The sequence below is a fragment of the Haliaeetus albicilla genome, chromosome 6, assembly GCF_947461875.1.
Source record: "Haliaeetus albicilla chromosome 6, bHalAlb1.1, whole genome shotgun sequence".
Taxonomy (NCBI): Eukaryota; Metazoa; Chordata; class Aves; order Accipitriformes; family Accipitridae; genus Haliaeetus; species Haliaeetus albicilla.
In genome coordinates, this window is record NC_091488.1 from 32,071,404 (window position 1) to 32,092,952 (window position 21,549).

The window sequence follows — 21,549 nt, forward strand, 5'->3', positions numbered from 1 at the left end:
CATTTTAAAGGAGGGGAGACTCAGGCAGGTACGAATGCAACTGCTCCTGTAGGTTCTATGTTCTCTCTGTAAATGATGGGTAGTCCTGTAAAGGAACATATGGGTAGACCACATGCTTAAACAGCTTGGATGGTAAAAAGTTCTTATTGTGGCACTCAGTTCATTGCATTAGGCTGCAGAATACAGCAAGATAGGGTGAGGCCTGTTTTGGGGAACTAGAAAGGCCCTTTTGGGGGACTTCAGAATGCCTAAAGCTTTTTTGGTTTTGGTTTTTTGTTTGTTTGTTTGTTTGTGTTTGGGGTTTGGGTTGTTGGGTTTTTTTAACCTTAATGGAGATACCACATTGAAAGGCAAAGTAAAACTGAATCTTTTTGGTAAAGGATTGTATTGGCCCAACAGCTGCCAAGGCTCTGAAACTGTTGCTACCTAGTTAAGAAACCAGAAGTGGTGTTAAATGGTAGTCAGCACTATGCTTCAATCTTTCAAGCTCTTACACATTAACTAGAAATATAAAGTGATTGTACTTACTAAGCATATATGGTTTATGAGTGTTTTAATTTTTTTTTTTTAAAGTTGTTTCAAGGACCTGTTTGTCAGATGATATTCAGGCTTCTACTACTATCCCTCTGTTCTGCTGCAGCTGTGTTTAGGGAATCAAAGCTGAACTTCACATGTAGGCTGAAGCAAAATGGGGCATTCCTAGGTAAAGAGAAGTGAAAAGGACATTTTTTTGTCGTTTTTTATGTGTTCACACTTGATGTATGAAAACAAATGTCCTAATTTCTTTCCCTTCCTCAGTACCAAGTTTAAACTTTAAAATACTGTACCTAATTGGCTGACCTTGAATGTTTGAGGTCTGAGGTTGCACAGTTATTGTGGTATAATTGACATACTGAAGCTTTTATGCCCTCTTTTAAGAGCTCTGAACTGCCATTTTATTGTATGGAACATTCCACACATCTTGTCACATAATTACAATTTTCCGAGTAGATTGGGTTATATGGGACCTAGGGAGTGCCTGTGTTTGAATTTGCTGAACCAATAGGCTGTTGTATGCTGCCTTTATGTGGAGAGAAGCTGACTAGTTTTCATGGGTTGTCAGTATGTGTTTAACACGGAGACAGATACAGCTGTTCTGAAGAATTTTGTGTGTTTGTTTTAGTCTTCGTTTTGTTATATAGATTGACCCAGGACAGTAATTGTATTTAGCACAGTGCTTTATCTTGCTTTGGAAATGTATTTATTTAAACAGTTGTCAGGATCTTTATAACTTCATATTTGATAAAGTGTGATTCATTTCTTGAAACTCTAGTTCAAAAGGAAAATCTCAGCTATTCTTTTATGCACCTGCAGGTGTGTGGGAATCTATTGTCAAACTGTCCTCTTGTAGTGCGGCTGTTAGTGGGGTGTTATTCAGCCTTAACACACAGTGCTTTCCTCCAGACTAATACAAAATACTAGGTTGTAGGCAACATTCAGGAACAGTTTAATTTCTAATTAGAAAATGTTTGTGGTGGAAGACAATGTGGTGGAAAGGGTGTTCAAATTGCATTCAAAGAGAATATGCTGGCTGTACCTGAGTGATATACATTATAGTCTTTTATGTGTTGTTACTATTGTTGTTGTTGTTGTTATTATATTTTTAAAGTATTATTACTGAGTATATTTTTTGGCTGGCAGGCTATTATTGTTTAGATTATTCTCTGCTGTTAATTCATGTTAAAAGCTCAGATTACATCAACTGTGTCAAATTATATTTTGCTTGTGATGAGGAAAGGCTTTTCTGGGAGTGTTTGCTTAGATGTAGAACATACTTAGTAAGTCTAGTACCTTCATCTAGAGCAGTAGGAAATATTTCCGAGTTGACTCTTAAGGGTTGCCTGTTCAAATATTCAGTTATAAATTTCATGTACCGCAGTTAAGATTAAAACTCTCCTTCCTGTGCTTGCAGATATGTGGACTCTCTTTTGTGATGTATATTATGTGGGAACATCTTTTTATAGAGGCAAGAGTGCTACATTTTGTTTTGCTTTATTGTATCCTTATGTATTGCCTGGTTTTCAAATGAGCAGTGGTTTTCAAACATGGCTGGCGATGAAATTCACTACAGGCTGTAACTCTGACCTTTCAAAGTGTTAGTAATTAATTATATAGCATTCCTTCTTTATAGTAGGAGTGGTGGTAGAAACAAGGTGAGACTGATTGAAACGATTATCAGTAAATGAAAATTTAACATGTGTTGTACAGAGAAAATCCTTATTAGAGATAAAATGACACTTTAAAAATCTCACTTTCTGAAGCATCAATTTTTCTTCACTCCTAACCCACAAGAACTTCTTTGGATCTGTTAATCGCAAACATTGAATTCAAGTTTTGAGTATACCTGAATCAATACAGCCTTTGTAAAGTGTCTTCAGTCCTCTGTATTGAGATCTTCTTTTCAGTGGCTGAGAACTACAAATACTTGAATGGGTTGACTTGAGGAAGAGTGTTTATGCTGTGGGTTTTGTGCTATGCAGGTGATTGCTCCTCTGTCGTATAAGGAAGCAGTGAATGCAGTGTACATATTTGGGGTAAGACCCATTCTGAAATATTAGAAGGATGATCATGAGTAGACCATAACGCCCTCCCTTGAAGCCTGGATTTTTTTTTAACAGGAATAGGAATAGTTAGTCTGTCCACCCCAAAATGCTCTGTTTCAACTCAATTTCATGATAATATCTAGATCCCTAGGCAGGAATGCGTTCAGCAAGAGGTAGACAAATAACACTGTGGAAGGGTCTTACAGATTTTTTTTCAGCCTGGAGCATAACCCCTATTTCACTGATTCAGGTGTTAGAGGGGCATGCATTTTTCTTGGGGGAGTTTTTGTTGGGGTGCAGATGGGGAGGTTGTTCTTTTTACATTGTTAAAGTTTTCTGTGGATTCTACATTATTTCATTTCCATTTTTACACTGTGTTGTAGGTCCAGCTCGCTGGAACAAGTTTACAGGCTGCTGCTCAGTCCTTAAATGTACAGGTAAAGACAGTTTCCCTCTGCTGCTTGTCCTTCTCTCATTCTAAACAGCATTATGGTCCCATTAGAGATAGTTTTTAACCTACGATATGTTACTCTTTTTTCATTCTGCCTGGTCTTGCAAGTGAAAGGTATGAAGGAATAATAGTTTCACAATTGTAAATCAGGTTCAGGATTGTAAGCGTTCAGAAGCTGGAGTTGTGTAAAACATGCAGTGAGTGTAACTTTATACTGAATTTGTCAGGTTTTGTATTATGAAAACTATAAAACTCCAGGAATATTTCATGTTCTTCCATTTATTCACTTATTTTAAACATAGCAACTATTACTTTGCAATTTGTCCTTACTTCTGGTAGCTGAATATACGAGTATGATGTAACATTAACTATGTAATGTGGCTAGTGTAGATTGCTTGTGTAAATAACACATAGTCATTTCAAAATAAGTCAGAGTAATTGTTGTTTAATAATGTACATGAGACAACAAAGCTTTCAAACTTTTTTATGATGCTGAACACCTCAGTGTATCAGTTAATGTGCCCCTTCATCTCAGTACTATATTAAAGGGGCAAGGGATGCAGTTTTATTGAAAACTGGTTTCCATATTGCTTGTTATTAAAGAATGTAGGTAGTGCATTACATGAAATGCAATAGAATGTGGACCCACTTATACATAATAACAATTTGGAAAGAAGAGGAGGTGTAGTGACCTTCCTTTCTAAGAGGAAGGAGGCAGAAAATTGCCTTGGTTGCCATGGTAAACTTCCATCCCTGAGAGAGATGTTGGCAAACAGGCTGTATCTCCAGTGCAGAATGTTTACAGTCCTGCGCTGTAATTATCGCTCAATGACTGGCAGAATTAATCAGAGCCTTTATGTTAATTAGCCTGCTCTGCAGTCCCCAAAACAGGTGGTAGAAAATATGCAAATCTATGCAGAATTTTAATGTTCTGCATAACCAGTTTTAATTATCATAAAACTCTCTCCCTCTCTTCATGCACTTGCATTTCCTCCCTCATGTCTTCACAATTTCTTCTGTTTAAAAAAAAAACAAAAACAAAACAAAACAAAAACCAAAACCACAAAAAAATAAAAAACCCACAAACCTTTTAAAATAAAATTGCATTTTAAAAATGCAGTTAAATAAATGCTAAACTTCGATTATTTAAAAGCACTGTATATATTATGTTTTTGCTGTAGGTAGATAGAGAAAACCTGTGAGGATTTCTCAAACCAGTTCCGTATAAGCCCACAGTACGATGACTTAGAGGTGCAGGATGCAGATATAAAAATGGAAACACAGTCTCCTTTTCCTTGTTCCATTGTTCAGGATTTTAGGCAATGAATAATTTTAACAACCTTTTCTTTCTTTATGGTGAAATGTAGCATCAGCTTCAGCTGAATTGTGTAAAATGAAATGAGACCTGAAAATAATGTCAGAGTTACAAAAGACCTGAGAGACTTTTTGTTTTGTTTATACTGCATTACCTACAGACATGTTTGAGCAATCATAGCTGAGGCAGTCGGCACATAGACCCATTGCTTAAATACACTCTTAAAAGAAACCCAAGGGCTTTTTGTATGCAGATGAAAGATTTTTATTGTGCAGTGTTGAGATAGCAGTGTTCTACATTAACATCTGTTTTACACTATAAAGAGTTGGTTTTGGTTTTTGTTTTTTTTTTTTTGTTTGTTTGGTTTTTTTTGTTTTTTTTTTGACTAGTCTAAATCTAATGAAGAATCTGGGGACTCTCAGCAGCCAAGCCAGCCTTCCCAGCAGCCTTCAGTGCAGGCGGCCATACCCCAGACCCAGCTCATGCTGGCCGGAGGACAGATCACTGGGGTAAGATGTACCCAAGTATACTGCAGTAAGCCTCCTGTCCGGCAAACGATGGCAGTATCTACAGCAGTCCTCATAGGACTGTCAGTGAAGGTTATTGTAATTTCCTTTAAAATAGGAAGAAATTTGAGTGAAAGAAGGGACAGAAAATACCTTTCTATAAAAAAAGTGGACTTTAATCTTTGGTTTTTGTTGCAAATTATTTGCTTAAAAAAATATTATTTCTCTCTGTTCTTAGTATTTGTCTTGACTCTGCAGTGAAATTAAAACCTGCTGTGTGTACAAATAAGAAACTCACTGATGTCACAAAAAGGAATTTTTTTTCTTTTTTTCCAAGATTAAAATGAGACATGGGAGCATGAGACTAAATCTTACCAGATAGCTGGGTGAAGAGCAAAAATGATGGGAACTGCTGACACTAATTCTTCCTCTTCTCAAACACATTTCTTTTAAAGTAAATATATTAGTGCTTGCCTTAAGCCTATTCAACTCTTCTGTTTTAACCTACCAATTTTGAGGTTTTTAATTGCAAGGCTTTGGGAGTAATTGTGGAATAACTGTTGTTTTAGGATTACTGGTGTTTCTGAATTGTTGTAAATGCTTTCAGTCATTTAAAAAAAAGCAAGTTTTGTGAATGGGCCGGTTTGGTTAAAGAGTTTGCTTCCATGTAATCAGCTTCGCAGTTTTAAGAGTTTGCATGTTAATAAGGGATTTAGGGCAGTTGCTCCAACAATGTATTTATGATTTGAAGTATTAGGTTAGATCGTGTCTCCACTTGAATGAAACGATGTCTTAATTTCACGTTCAATTGTTAAATCTTCTCATATGCTAGTGTGTAAATAAACATCCTATTTAGTTTTGAGTTAACTAAATTTGAAAGTTTTTAAAAGTGAGACTGTTATGTTATTAAAACCCAGCATATTTTATTATTTTTCTCATTCTCAAAAAATATTTGTTTTAATTTATGATCGTCTGCAGTAGTGAAACATTCAAAACTCCAGGCCTATGCAGATATGGATTGTAGTAAATATGGGCATCAAGATTCATTTACATGTAAAGGAGAGACTGCTGCCACCTGTTTCACAGAGATAATGTGTGTTTGGGAAAGGGAAGGGATGTAAACTTGCCAACTCTATTCTATTAAAAAAAAAAAAGCAGATGGGGAGACTTGGAGAGAAACAAATGGAGCTCATGTTCTTTACTTATATCTTAGGGCATAATGGAAATGATGGAATATGGCAGGGATTCATGCTAATGTGAAGCAGCTGGGGTGTTATCAGTTTGTTCAGTAGCCATAGCCAGCATTCCTGCTTCTCATTCATCTGGCTAATCACTTGCTGTTCTGCTGGGTGTAAATTTCCTTTCAAATCCTGGCAATACTGATTCTTTTCTTTTACTTGCTACTTAATTACCTTTTTCCTGAACCTCCTGGTAGAGTTGTGAAGAAAACTTAGGAGTAAAGTTAGGTTCTGTAGGTTCCAGTAAGTGCAAAGTTTGCGTCCGTGTGGTTTGGTTTATGTCAGGTCTGCAGTAGGTTGGTTCCTACACTGTGTTGAGTAGCCAGCTGTCCTTAGTTAAGGCCAGAGTCATTGGCTAGTTAATGGCTGAACTGTAGTAATAGTTCTAGGAATGTCTGGAATATAACTAGTAATGAGCTAGCTAATGACTTTGTAGCTGAAGTGGCTCTTTCCATTATTAATGGCTGTGTTTTCTAATTATTTATAGCTCACGTTGACGCCAGCCCAGCAACAGTTATTGCTACAACAGGCGCAGGCACAGTTGCTGGCAGCTGCAGTGCAGCATTCAGCCAGTCAGCAGCACAGCGCTGCTGGTGCCACCATCTCGGCCTCTGCTGCAACGCCGATGACGCAGATCCCTCTATCTCAGCCAATACAGATTGCACAGGTGAGCCTTGAGGCTTGAGAGGGTGGAAAATAAAGAGGTTTGACTAATTGCATCATTCAAATAATATTTTTATGCCTTATTCAGTGAGTTTCTAGAGTCCTTGGGTACTCTTAGTCTTTCCTCATGCATCCTTAGCTGTTGAGGTTGAAGTTGATAGTTTTAGCAAAGAATGTATAACAGCTGCTCATCAGTTCCACTGGTCTTCTGAGTTTGGTCCAGAATCTGACCAGATGCTGTATTTTCTGCATTCTCCTCCTTGTGGTTAGCTTCAGAAAGGACAAAAAGGGGTATAGAAAGATGCCCATAGAAATTAAACTTGTCAAGACCTGTATGGATGGGAAGGGATACCTTCGCATCACAAAGGATGCTTGTTAGATCCCAACAGCAAAATGATAGAGCTGAACAAAGGCAGTTTGACTTGACGCATTTATGTGCTATTTTGGCTTGGTGCTTAATGCTCAGAGTTTGGTGACAAAGAATGGGCACTCTTGTGTGTCTAGAGAAAAGCTTGCCAGAATGAGTCTGGTGTCAGAATCTGTCCAGTTTTATGGTCTGCTGCTAAAGATCTGTTAATTCTTGGTTCTGAAGAACTGCTTGCCAAGGAAGTTCTGCTTACTAGGAGCAGCAAAGATTGTCCTGGGTCTTCCAGGATTGGCTTAATTCAATGTGGAGAATGCAGCGCCACTGACTCTATGCTTAGCATATGTAGTGTGGAAATTCCTTAGAATTCTGGACAAGGGTAACCAAATGTACAGCATAGGCATCTTGAGTACTACTAGTAGGTGATTGTGTTTCTGACACTGAGGTCCATCTTTCCATAGATTAAGATTCTCAGTACGTAATATTTCAGTTTGATTAGTCTAGCTGTGCAAAGTATGTTGGGTGTGTAGTCTCCAGAGTTGCTGCTTCTTACAGTGAGCAGGTTCTTTAGGACTGTCTTGATAATTTCTATTCAGGCTATTTTCACTTGCATTGAACTGGGATGAAGTGTCTAAAAAGTAAAGATGAGGGCTGATTAAGTAAAAGAATGGAAATGTTGCAATTATCTGTGAAGTCCATTGGTGAAGTGTGCTATTCCTTTATCATGCTAGTCCACTAGCTGAATAACAGCCTGGTTGTGCTATCAGTTTTTTATTAGCTGAAGTGGCAAACTTCTGTGGCGTTTGTCTAAAAGTTCTGACCTCTCTGGCTGTCCTTAGAGAGGCCAGAGTGATGCCACCCCACATTTAAAAGGCCAGTACTGACATTGCCCAGAGACCCATCACGCTGGGCCTCTTGGTGTACTGTGATGAGTCATGTGACCATATATTAATACTTCTTTTAGCAAAGGATCCCACTTCACTGTCATGATCTGGAGATGACTCAAGGATGTAGCATTCAAGGAAACTCCTAACTCCCAGCACCATCTCTTAATTTTAAGCCTTTGTCTGTAGCAAATAATACAGACAGGTTTCAAGAAAATGTCCTTGATGGTTAGCTTCTAACACCTCTCCATGCATCTGTCACAGAGTTCCCATCTGATACTATGAGAGTCTTTTAACCTAAATGGAAGTGATCCACAGGTGTGTGTCTCTTGTCTTCCAGGTGTGCAGCTTAAGATAGCGAGGTCTGCTTTACTGAAGTGCAGAGCATTAAAATTTCATATTAATAAAATCCGTACCTTGAATTTTCTGGCTTTACATTTTTCAAATATTCCACTAAACTAGTGGATACTTTTGAAGGCATTGTTGTGCATGTGTGAGGTGTTGCTAATCCTGCTCTTCCACTTCAGTGGGAAGCTATGAAAATGCGTGAAGCATTTACAATTACTAATTTAGTACTGGGTTTTTCTCCAGAACTTACAAAATCTTCAGAGAAGTGTTTGAGAAGAGTTGAAAAGATCAGGCATGTGCCGTCAAATAGGAGCTTCTGAAGTGAGCATTGTCTGGTTTGTGCACGTGAATGAGCTAAAGGCTCTATGAAAAATAGCATGTGATCATGTAGTTGCCACCATATAATGTATATAATGTGCACGGGGGGGGAGTTTCACTTGTTTTCTGGCATTCCTAATTAAATGTTTGACTTTATAATTAATTTCTTTTAGGATAGATTATTTTGATATATAAATGTAGCTTGGTTGAATCTTGTTAGCTTGTTCTTATGATGAAAGTGCAGGGCATAATTTGTGCAGGTGTTGGATACAATTTGAGATACTTAGTGGAAAACTTCTGTCTAGGTTTGTAGGTGGGTAACATGATGCTTTTTGGTCCATCTTGACAACGATTTATAAGCAGTGCTCGGCTTTGTTTGTGTTGCTATTGTAAACATATAGCTGATTACACAAATAGCTGAATGTTTGTTTTAATTGATGATTTTTGAATAATTGATTAACTGGCAGGTTTCTGCAGCAGGGGGATTACCATATTTATTTTAATTAACTAATTGCACAAGCATGACTTCTTTAACGTGCACTGCAGTTAATGTAAGGTATCTGCGCAGCAGTTTGGTAAGATGTTAGTGCTGCTGCTGGGCTGATGCTAAATTATCACTAAACAGTTGCACCAAGTTTTGGAGTTCCTTGTAAACTTTACTTGTTTTCAGGATCCATGATCGATGTTTATATTATGTAAACCTCAAAATGACAGAGATGCTTAAGTTTGTACTGAAGTCATAACTAGAGGTAATGGCATTGAATTTAGAACTTTGGATTTTTTAAATTTTTTTTTTTAACTGAAAAACTTCCTCACGTCAAGACATAGCATTTGGCAGATTATTCTGCCAAGGTAGGAGTTGGATTGTTTTGATCTTTCTAAATTGTTAGGCAGCACCAGAAGACATGCATTTTCTCAAAAGTCTTTCCATCTCTTTCTATGTGCTTGTGCTACTACACAGATTTTACCATTGAGGAAAAAAAAGATCAGTATAGGAAAACAGTGTTGAGGTTGTTCGCATGGTTGCTCTTGGGAGATTTATTGTAATGCTACAATTAACTAAATAATAAAACTTTCCCAAGGTAGAAATAAAGTTGGATTTCAAATGAATTTGAAGGGCTGGTAGGGCTATTTAAGAGTGATTAGCCTTGGAGGTATCGTTTCCATTCTGCATTACAGAATTATATTTCTGTATTTAAACAAGACTCAGCCAAGATACCATTTGCCAAGGCAGATGCGCAGAATAAGATTGCTTATACCAGTTATCCCTGAGGCCTCAATTTAAAAACAGTTTTCTCATATTAAAGTGTAAGAGCCTGATGATAAGAGCTGTCATGTCTTAGCTGGGTACCCTGTGTTATGAATACTATAGTCTTAAACAAAAAGCTATCCTTTGATCTTACAAATACATTGCCACTGTTTCTTTGTATTTTTTTCTTGTACGTAACTCCATCTCCTGTGGTGGTACTTCACATAATTTGAGATCTAATTGGTCCTCTGGGGGGGGGTGTGTGTCATTCATTTGCTTTTGGTGGGGGAGGTCCTCAACCTATCTGTTTTTCTGTCCATACTTTTTCCTTCAAAAATTTATTCCCAACTCTTCATTTTGTGTTTCTACTTTTTCTCTTATCTACCTCTGTTTTCATCCTTCAGCCTCTCTTCATTTCTCTTTCTTCTATCCAGCATTCACAGCCTTAGTCAGCTTGCCCTACTCTTTCTATTTCTGTTTCTTCCTCTGCATCTAGTCCTCACATCCAATTCAGTACAAGCCCCTCTGTGCTGGAGGGTCTGCTGAATCTGCAAATGTTACCAGTAGAGCATTGAAAATCAATGAATAAGTGAGTGGAGGTTCATGTCATGTTGGGCTCAAGAAGTAAGATTTTTTAGTAGCAATTCTGACCATTGTAACTTTATGATATGAAGTTAGAAGAAACACGCAGTTCCCAGGAAAAAAATGGAGCAGTTTTATCTCTGTTTTTTTTAGGAAGGAAATTGGCCTTGATTTCATAGGAATGGTTGCAGCACTTCTCAAATTTTCTGAAAGCAAACAATACTGTCAACTTTAAAAACACTCTGTTGCACTGGGGGGCACTTTTTAAAATTTTACCATTTTCTTTAAGAAATGGAAGTTCCCATTTCTTAAACAGCATTGCTTGGCCAATCCATCTGGTGTCTGCCTACCATATTATTATACTGCATACTTTTCACGTAACATGACCAAGTTGCCTAACTGATTGATGGCCAGTGTCTATGTAATGCAGGTTAAATAGTCGTTTTCTCATAATGCGTGTCTATGGTCTAATAAATCAGTGGACTCCCTGTTTTTTTCCCCTCCCTAGTCTTTTCCCTCCCTAGTCTTCCTTTCCACCAACTGACTCTCCCCACCCTCTTCCTGTAGGAGGAGATTGTTGCAACTTTTAAGTCTTAGTTTAACAGTTTTAAAATAACGTAAGGTCATAGACAGATAACTATATTCTGCAAATGGTTGTGTCATGTAAATAAGAAGTCATCCTTGTCAGTCTGGCTTGACTTGCCATCACCATCTGCATTGCTGGCAGTTAATGGCCTTTCACATCTTCTGGCTGAGCAGCTTGTGTGAGTGCTCATAACCTGCATCAGTCAAAATGCATGGGGGCTACTTTACTGGCTTTAAGAAGCAGGTCTTTGTTAGTCTGGCTCACTTTAACTCAAGTATGTTATGAAGTATGTTAAATCAAGCAGCTCCATTCAAGCAGCCGGATTGAGCACTGTTTAGGAGTGAACTGGCATTGTTACTATCTTCCGACTCAGTTGGACCCAGAAGAGGGTATCTATCTGCAAACAAGTACCCTGGTATCCGAGTAACTTATCTGAAATAGAGTTTGGGGAGGTTTTTTGTTTGATTGGTTTGGTTTGTTTAATGGGAGGTGGTAAGTGTGGGAAATATTTCAGGCTTTTATCCACCTGCTTGGCAGGTATTTTGAAACAGCTTCTTTTCAGAAAGATGAAAAGATTCTACACATGTGTATGGGTAGTTTTCATAGATTACCTCTGTTATGTTGTCTGGCTTCACATTGTGCTTCAATTTTCAAGTTTCAGTTACTCTTGTTGTTGTCCTGTTTGGAGAAGATAAAAAGAAAAAGGCGAGTTTGGGGGGAATATTTTTAAGCAGTTCTCTCTGTTTTCATTCTCCAGCTAAACAGCAAGTTGAAACGTTTTTCTTGATGATTCAGTTTCTCAGAGATTAGCATTTATGTTGAGACTAGTCATTTAATTATAGGAAATTAATAGTTCTGAATGGTTTAAATACATAAAAGTAGGGTTTTACAATAGTGCAGTGTTTTGGGTTATTCCTTTCAACCTTTAATTATAGCCATGTCTGTTAAGCTTATTGTAATTTGTTTCAGAACTGATCAAATATATTTATTTACTATTTGAGTTAGCTACTTCCCAAAATTTGGCCTGAACAGCCAGAGTGCCAACTAGGAATCTGTAATTTTTTTGCTTTCCTGTTGCTGATTAGAATGGTGATTGCAGATTGTTGTTGTTATAAACAAAAATAGCTCCCAGCTAATATGCTTGGTTTGTCAACAATGAATTTTGTAGCAGAGTTGCATCCTCAAAAAATAGGTCTGAGAAATCCAGGTGCTGATAAGTCTTAAGTATTTGAAAACTGCATTTGGTGGGGGAGGGAGATTATTTTATTTTTTTTAAAGCAGAACAGTGCTGGAAATACTTTTCTGGGTTATTTGGTAAACAATTTTTATTTGGTTTTATGAAGGACAGTGAAATTCTAAAGGATATTCAGTAGCAGGACTGCTGTGTTTGACATCCACTTCTATCTCTAAATGTTAGACTGTAACTGGTTGATAGGAAATCTATTTACATTGGGAGTCATAGCTGACTTAAATGTCTAACACACAGCTCTTTCTTTTCCTTTTTCTTTTTTTCTTTCTTTTTTTTTTTCCCCTTCCCCTGTTTCCTTAAGGATTTGCAGCACTTGCAGCAGCTTCAGCAGCAGAATCTCAACCTGCAACAGTTTGTGTTGGTGCATCCAACAACCAACTTGCAGCCAGCACAGTTCATCATCTCACAAACACCGCAGGGGCAGCAGGGTAAGTGCTCCTTCCCAGAAAAGAAAGTCATACATAGCTTTTAGGAGAGGAGAAGGTGAAACCGAGGTGGTTCCATACACCTTCACTAACTGTTGATATTCCCTAGGAGAAATAACAGTATTGCAATTAGGAGACTCTAACAGGTTTTCCCTTTCTGGATGTTAGACCTCAGCCTTGTCAAAGTTTGTATAGCTCACTTGTCAAGGAGGATCAATCCGGAGATCATGTCATGAGAACATTTGTTAGCAACAAGGCCTCTTGGGAAATACTGCAGCATCTGAATTTCTGGGTCAGGCTCTCAAGAAGGAAGCCTACTGGGAAGAGAACTTGGAGAAGACAACTCTCCAGAACTCAAAGGTAGAATCCTAGGAGGTGGAGTCCTGGAGGGTGTGTGGGCTGTCTGGATTAGGTCAATGCTAAAAGGGCTACAAAATTCTAAAACTGGAAAAAGATTACAAAATTGAGTCCTTGTGGGAGACTAGAGAAGTCCTTAAGCGTAAAGAGGGTACAGTGAATTTTGTCATAAACTGAAATAATAATTACACCTTGGGAAAAGAGCTAGAATGCTTGATTTTGTATAACAGCTCTTGGAAATAATATTTTGGCAATATACTGGATATGGCTTACATGCTAAAGGCAAACCAAGGCAGTGGTAGGTGGTAGTGTGCCAGACTAGCTAAGATGTTGTACAGGAACTTTGCTCTAAGGACTAATGTGTTCAAGTTGCAATACATTACAGTACTGATTGCACCCCATTTGTTGATGCCCACAGAAAACTGCATTTAGCCATGGCCTCTTATGCTGATATACTCCAATGGTCTTTTTCCCCCCTTTCTCTTCTACATGAACTCTACTCAGTTGTTCAGGTCTCGTAATCCAAAGATTCTTGCTCAGAAGGCAAATCCTGTTATGCTTGAATAGTCCTCCAGAGCCTGGCTGTCCTATAAAGCAGCTCTTTGCACCTCGTTTTCTTCTGTTCCTTTCAATTTTTTCATGCATCATTCCTTCTTATATACTATGACTTGGCTAGAACTAGCTTTCCATTATGCTGAAGCTCTCTCACTGTCTGAATGCTCTCACATTTGAATAAAGGGTTAGTCATAATTAACTTTCTTTTAATAGGACTTGATTTAGGAGAGCTTTTATACCAGCACTGGTATAAAGAAGTGGCTAGCCAGAAGATGGCTAAAAGACTTTTTTCATGGAGGCATTTAGTGATGTACTACTTTCTTAAAATGAAGCAGAACTTATAAGCTTAACATATTCTTCTAGAAGAAATCAAACTTCACCAAAATTTAGTTCAAGGGTTCTTTAAAACAGGCTTTTTAAAAATAATTTTTTTTAAGGAAATGGCAAGCACAAAAGCATTGTTTTTAAAAACTCACTGGTATTAATGTCTGCCTACATTTTTCAGCTAACTTCTGCTGGTTTTCTAAAATACCTCTGAAGATGCTTGTTGTGGTTTAACCCCAGCCGGCAACTAAGCACCACGCAGCCGCTCACTCACTCCCCCCCACCCAGTGGGATGGGGGAGAAAATCGGGAAAAGAAGTAAAACTCGTGGGTTGAGATAAGAACAGTTTAATAGAACAGAAAAGAAGAAACTAATAATAATAATAATACTAAAAAAATGACAACAGTAGTAATAAAAGGATTGGAATGTACAAATAATGCGCAGGGCAATTGCTCACCACCCGCCGACCAACACCCAGCTAGTCCCCGAGCGGCGATACCCTGCCCCCCACTTCCCAGTTCCTATACTAGATGGGACGTCCCATGGTATGGAATACACCGTTGGCCAGTTTGGGTCAGGTGCCCTGGCTGTGTCCTGTGTCAACTTCTTGTGCCCCTCCAGCTTTCTCGCTGGCTGGGCATGAGAAGCTGAAAAATCCTTGACTTTTAGACTAACACTACTTAGCAACAACTGAAAACATCAGTGTTATCAACATTCTTTCCATACTGAACTCAAAACATAGCACTGTACCAGCTACTAGGAAGACAATTAACTCTATCCCAGCTGAAACCAGGACAATGCTTCACAAAAATAAAACTGACAGAAGCAAATTATATTCATCTCTCATGAATTGTTTGCATTATAGAAAGGAAGACCAGCTTTTTGTTTGTTTAAGATCTTCTGAAGTAGAATAACTACCAGAAGAGGTTTTCACGGTACCTTTTCCAGGGGCTGTCTCTGAAAATTATTTCTTCACTGCAATTTAAGACCTACATATTGCTGTCATCAGTGACGTGGTGTGTGTAGAAACACCATGTTTTACTGGTAATGTGCAGCCTGGACAACTGAATAGCTCAAAAATGTAGGAAGATTTATATTCTATGTTCTGACCATAGGCCATTAGTGTGTGACAACCATCCAAACTGAAATGCTTGAATGGATCTAATTTTCTTCATGAGCACTCAGTGATAAAGCAACATCTACGTCATAATACCCCTTATCTCACTTTTGATATGGCTTTTTGCAGTATTTCATGGTTATTGTTAGAAGATCTCAAAAAGTATGTTATTATTTATGAGAAAGATTGAGAAAGTGTGTATTTTTATTTTGCTATTTGCTGTTGTAGCTGACTTTTCCATGTTATTCTTGTCCTATTGCTCCATTAGTCAACTTCATAAAATAATAAATATTCTCAAGAAACTAGCATAGAGCTTTCTTTAAAACCAATGTGTGGTGGGTTGACCCTGGTTGGATGCCAGGTGCCCACCAAAGCCGCTCTATCACTCCCCCTCCTCAGCTGGACGGGGGGAGAGAAAATACAACAAAAGGCTCATGGCTCAAGATAAGGACAGTTTAATAAAGTGATAGCAAAGGTTGCGCGCGCGAAAGCAAAGAAAAAACAAATGATGTTATTCTCTACTTCCCATCAGCAGGCGATGTCTAGCCGCTTCTCGGGAAGCAGGGCTTCAGTACGCGTAGTGGTTGCTCCGGAAGACAAAATGCCCCCCTTCCGTCTCCCTTTACTTAGTTTTTATATCTGAGCTGATGTCATGTGGTATGGAATATCTGTTTGGTTGGTTTAGGTCAGCTGTCCTGGTTATGTCCCCTCCCAAGATCTTGCCCTGCCCCAGCCTGCCATTGAGGGGGGGCAAAAATGTTGGAGAGACAGCCTTGATGCTGTGCCAGCACTGCTCAGCAGTAGCCAAAACACTGCTGTGCTATCAACACCTTTCTAGCTACTGATGCAGAGCACAGTGCTACGAGGGCTGCTATGGGGAGTATTAACTCCATCTCAGCCAGACCCAATACACAATGGCACTCAGATTTTCAGTGGAACAGATTTGTGGGAATGCATAGGTTGGTACTTTCTCTCCTGTGTTGGATCCCAATATAATTCTAACTATGAGTCCCCATTTTGGAAGATCTGGATTTGATAAAATGAGGTACACCAAAGTGCCCAGAAGTTTCTTTCCATCAACAGTGATCAACAAAGTTGATCAAAAGGCAGTGTATGTAATATCTGGTATGACACCCACCCTTCCTCCTTTTCAGTTGTTTCCAGTTAATCAGATTATGACATTGTAATGGCTTTGTCTTGCAAGCTAACATCCAGGATATGTCTGTGAGAACATGAACAGCTTTGGCAGAGGAAAAGCAGTCAAGAAGTTCTTAGATGAAAAAATTCACTCATTTGGGAGATCAACTGGGGATTAATTATCTATTATGCTTCTGGGCCAACTTTTTAAAAATTATGCTGAAAAAATCTGCTCTTGAATGCTTGTTTTATCTTTTGTTTAATTTTAGACAATAAGAACTGAACTCCAGATCAGTCCTTGGGGACTGTTGGCTGGCAAGAAGAGTTTTTTTGCTTGGGCCATCATTCATGCTACTTGTAGACATTACAGGAAAAGTCCTGGATGATGGTAGCTGCATTTACTTTAACTATTAAAAAAAAATTTAATAACTCTAAAGCATCATACTTTTGCATAAATCCTTATCTTCCTCTGTGCATTCTTTTGGAGTGTCACGTAGGTAATTTGTATGCCATATTTAATGCAATAATACCACTGGGCTCTTAGAACCCAAAGCAGAGGGTTAGAAATAATACCTCTGTAAAGTTAAGTATACAAGTACAATATTAGTTTTTATAGATTCAAAAAAATCATGTAGGTTGGAAGGGACCTCTAGAGGTCATATAGTATTGCTCAAAGCAGGTCCAGCTACAGCAGAGTGCTCAGCGCATTGGCCAGTTGAGTTTGAACATCTCCAAGGATGGAGATTCTGCAACCTCTTCAAGTACCTGCCCCAATAGTTGACCACTCTCACGGTAAAAAAAAATGAAAAAGTGGTTTCCTTAGAGTTTTCCATGTTCCAGCTTAATGTCTGTTGCATCTCATTGCTGTGCACCCTCAAGAAGAGTTCATTTCTGTCTTTGAGGACAGCAGTAGGATCTCACCTTAGTCTTCTCATAAGACTGAACAAACCAGCTCACTTATCCATTCCTCGTATGGGTGTTCCAGCCTGTTAGCCACTCTGGTGGGCCTTGAATGTACAAAATCCAGGATGTCATTGTGTCTTGCACTGGGAAACCAAAGGCTGAACACAGTCCTCCAGATGTGGTCTCACAAGTGCCAAATGGAGGGGAAGAATCACAGCCCTTGATCTGCTGGCTGCGCTCTTGCAAATACAGCCCAGGAGGTGGTCAGCTGTCTTTATTGTAAGGGCACTCTGCTGGCTCAGGTTCATCTTATTTTCCTCTAGAATCCCCAGGTCTTTTTTCTGCAAAACTGCTTTCTAGCCAGCCAGTGCCCACCCTGTATTGCTGCACAGGGTTATTCTAGCCCCCATGCAGGATGTTGCATTTTCATGTATTGATCTTCATGAGGTTCCCGTTGTCCAGCCTGTCTAGACCCTGCCTTCTGGCCTATTGACCACTCTATCCATATTTGGTATTGTCCACAAACTTGCTGAGAATGTATTTTGTCCCATCATCCTTATTGGTAATAAAGATGTTAAACAGTATTGATGCCAGTATGAGTCCCTAAGAAAACAGTGGAGTTTGAAACACCAATAGCTCAGCAGTTGCCTAAAAGGTGCAGTTTTGGACTTAGACTGTATTTAAAAGGCTGTGCTATGTGCCCTGTAAGTTAAGTTACTGAAGTTATCTTGGACTGAAGTGGGGAACAATAGTTTTTCCTCAGGAAAAAAACCAAAGGTGAAGCTTAGACTAGTACAAGTCATGTCTGAAAAGAGCAAAACTGCAGCTGCCCACCCGTGGAAGCCAACAAGAGTCCAAAGCATGTGCATGGCAACTGTCTGAAAAGACTGTAAGTCAGTGGAAAAGGTGCATACTTTGCCAAAACAGTTCAGCTGCTTTCCCCATCCCCCGATCTTCCCCCTACCTCAGTCAGCTGCAGGTTGAACTAACTTGGTTTTTTTCCAGTTTCTGCCTGAGATGCCTTGTATTAGTATTTCTTAAATAGGATAAAATGATGTAAAAACTGAGTAGATTAAACATGTTGAGAATATTTTATACTGTCCTTCAGTGAGAATTACTTCAGAACATACAAGTGAGAATAAAATGAGGAAGAGTGTAGTTGTCTTGTGCTCTTCAGCAGAAGTGTTACTGTCAGAAAAACATCCTCTGGGATTTCTTTGAGGACAGAAAAAATCACAAAAGGGCAGTCCTAATTACTCTGATTACGGTCATAAGATGAGTCAGTAACTTGTGATCGATGGTGTTACCAGTGGACTAGAGGTCAAATGTGGTCACTGTCAGCTGCCTATTTTTGGTTTCATTGTTGGTCAGCCACCGTGTAGTGTCGGTGTGATGGCTTGCCCCTTTCTATTTCAAGTTGTCAGTTAAAAGTCACTGTCAATAAATGAAGGTCAAAACCTCTTCACTTAGAGGTGACTGTTCACTAATTAATATTTAGAGTTGGGCAGCTGAAATCATCTTTCAAGTGAACAAATATTTGCATTGTAAAAAGCACTGTGTAACTGTAGTAGGTAGCTGTCTTGGAAGTTCCTTAAGCTGAGCCGTTCCCTCACTGTGTCTTTTCAAAAACACAGCTGGAACATGTTGATTATGTGGTGCAAAGCAAATTTACATAGTTGTATATGCTGTGCTATTATGTTGCATAAGCAGCTGGCTTTATTCTGTAGGTCTTGAGCATTTTGATAGCAACACATCGTGTTTAAAATACATATTCAACACTCTTTAAAAAAAAAAGTAACAGTAATATCACTGTCAGAAGACAGTTCTTCTGTAGTTGTGTATCCCTCATTGAGGATACGTTTTCTTCTTCCTACCCGTGGTAGTCCTTCTTTTCATGTCTTCTTTGGCCTTAACCTCACATAAAACATCCAGTTTCTCACTCTGTATTTATCAAGTCCTAAATTCCTGTGTCCCATACCTGTATTCTGCTAAGAGGTAGCTGGTCATGAGTGGTATGCTCTGATTGATCGGCCTGCTGATGAGCCAGAGCAGACCGTGTTGAACTCAAATTACAGAATTTAAGTGGTACTTGCTTGGTGTTCTGCCCTCTGAGTGGCCATAGTGTCCATCTGTTGTTGTCATGCCATTGTTCCCTCCTGGTTTCAGGTTTTTAGAATAACAGTAATATTTTTCACAATAAAATTGAGGGAGTTGACTAACTGTAGGTATATTTTTGTCAAGATTCTTACGCCTTAAAAATAGATAAATTTTAATATTAGAAATTAAAAAAATAATCAGATAACTTCTAGTTAAAATATATAGATGCAAGCATGTATCTCAATTTCCTGAGAGATTTAATAAACCATACAAATAGCAGACTGTAAGAGAATTTATTTTTAGAATGACAGCATATTGTGTATATTGGTTGCATCAGTCCCAAATGTTCTTTAATGTTGTCACCTTTTCATAATAGCAGGGGTTTTCATATATTCGGTGTAATGTTTATTCTATTTGTGCAATTTAAGCAGTGTTCAGTATCTTACCTAAGCTTTAAGTTCTGGTTAATTTTCCAAAAGATTCTTTCTTTATTTCAGCCAGGAGGAGGTTAACTGGGCTTGTTTTGTCTTCTGGTGTGGTCTGCCTGAGTTTGCCAGAGAAAGTTGCCTTCTTTTGTTAGGCAGCTGGCATGGGGTGATATGGAGAGGGAGAAGGGTGATCAAGGAGCCAGATTTGTGGTTTTGATTAGTATTCAGTTGTTGGATTTGATCTGATTAGTGTTCAGTTGTTTATTTTTATATGGCACACTAATTCTTGGGCAGCTGTTGGTTACAGGAGGAGGTTTACCCAAAATCTGCAAGCTGAAAGGGGCAATAAATGATTCCTACACACAGAACTGGGATAACCTAGATCACTGCAAACTCTTTCCGCAGAGGAGACTAGTACAGACTTCTCTCTTTTAGCCTTCTGTCACCACATATACTTAAGGAAAATGCAAGGGGATTTTAGACTGAAAAGTCCAAAGTCTGAAGATATCTATGCAGGGATGAAATGAAGGCTTGCATATCAAATTTTTTGTAACTTTCATTATTTGGCAAGAGTCTTGTTTCACCTCATTTCATGTTTTAGTCTTTTTAAATGACAAACCAAACCCACCCTTTTCTCTCTCCAGGTCTCCTGCAAGCGCAGAATCTCTTAACGCAACTACCTCAGCAAAGCCAAGCCAACCTCCTGCAGTCTCAGCCAAGCATCACCCTTGCCTCGCAGGTCAGGCTTATTTCTACAGTTCATGAGTTGCTTTGAGGGGATTTAAACTATTGCAAGTGAGCGGACCCTTTGTATTAGTTACTAGAGTAGATATTGTAGCTATAATAGTGAGTCTGTCTTTCTAGATAGATTCAGTGTGGAGCTGAAGTATCAGTAACTTCAGTTTTGTAGTTTCCACCCTAATGTGCCTCTTTTAATGCATTTAACACTGTAAATTTTTATTTTTAGCTGAAAATTTCCGTGATTGGTATCTTGAGTTAATGGCACTAGAGCATTATTTGATTTCTTGTAAGGCTTTCTTGGACAATCTAAAAATTTGTGAAATCCAGAGGAGCAAGGTATGGGCTACCTAAAAAGCTCAAAAAGAGGATTACTGACAAGTATCTTTTTTTCTAAAGATTGCAGTATTAATCTATCTTTATTGTAACCTAGTTGTTTTGCTATTATTGCTAAGTCATTGCCAGTCTTATTAGTTACCTTCTGTGAAAGTGAAGAGGTTGTTAGAAATGCATTAAATATTCTGTTAGTATATGTTAAAATATTAAAGCTCTATGATTAAGCTTTCAGACTGTAAGAAAAACAATTTTAAGGTTGCACGTGCCTGCAAATTCAGTTTTGCTTCACTCTGGATTCTACTGTGCAGTTTAGTTACATGACTGCACGCTGTTTCTCAAATACTGTGTAATATCATACGGTATCTTCCTGCCAACTTGGTTACATATAAGAATTTTTCAGTCTGTAATAAGATGCCTGAGTCTATCAGAGTCTTAGAAAACTGCATCTTCTATTATACCACCTATATTTTTCATGCACCATGTGGAAAATGGAATTTGTCTCACCTCTGTAGTTCATACCTCAGTTAGCTGTATGATTCCCTACTAAAGATTATACTTGGATTAAAAAAAGTATCAAAACTACAAAGAGAAAATAAATTATACAAAGGGGGTAAAGTCAGTAAAGACATATTGCAGTAATTACCCACTATGTTTAATGTAAATTAAAAAATATTAAAAACCTTTATAGTGTGGCACATATTTCTGCAATCCTAGAAAGATCATATATGATCACATTATTTCTCAGGTAATGGAATTATACATCCTGACCTCCCTCTACCATCTGCTATGCACTGCAA

The 21,549-nt window shown here is 38.4% G+C and overlaps 1 protein-coding gene across 6 annotated transcripts in view; it reads left to right on the forward strand.

Annotated features, from left to right (window-relative positions):
- POU2F1 (POU class 2 homeobox 1) overlaps positions 1 to 21,549 on the forward strand; it is a 121,927-nt gene that overhangs the window by 73,612 nt on the left and 26,766 nt on the right. For 3 of the 6 annotated variants that reach the window (XR_011325074.1, XM_069785471.1, XM_069785473.1), the window contains 5 exons: positions 2,966 to 3,019; positions 4,738 to 4,857; positions 6,580 to 6,759; positions 12,637 to 12,763; positions 20,323 to 20,417. Coding sequence is in view for 5 of the 6 variants with exons in the window: in XM_069785471.1 (XP_069641572.1) it covers positions 2,966 to 3,019; positions 4,738 to 4,857; positions 6,580 to 6,759; positions 12,637 to 12,763; positions 20,323 to 20,417 (576 nt within the window). In the remaining variant the exon portion in view is untranslated. The remainder of the gene's footprint in view (positions 1 to 2,965; positions 3,020 to 4,737; positions 4,858 to 6,579; positions 6,760 to 12,636; positions 12,764 to 20,322; positions 20,418 to 21,549) is intronic. The other 3 variants (XM_069785472.1, XM_069785474.1, XM_069785475.1) reach the window with 3 other exon arrangements.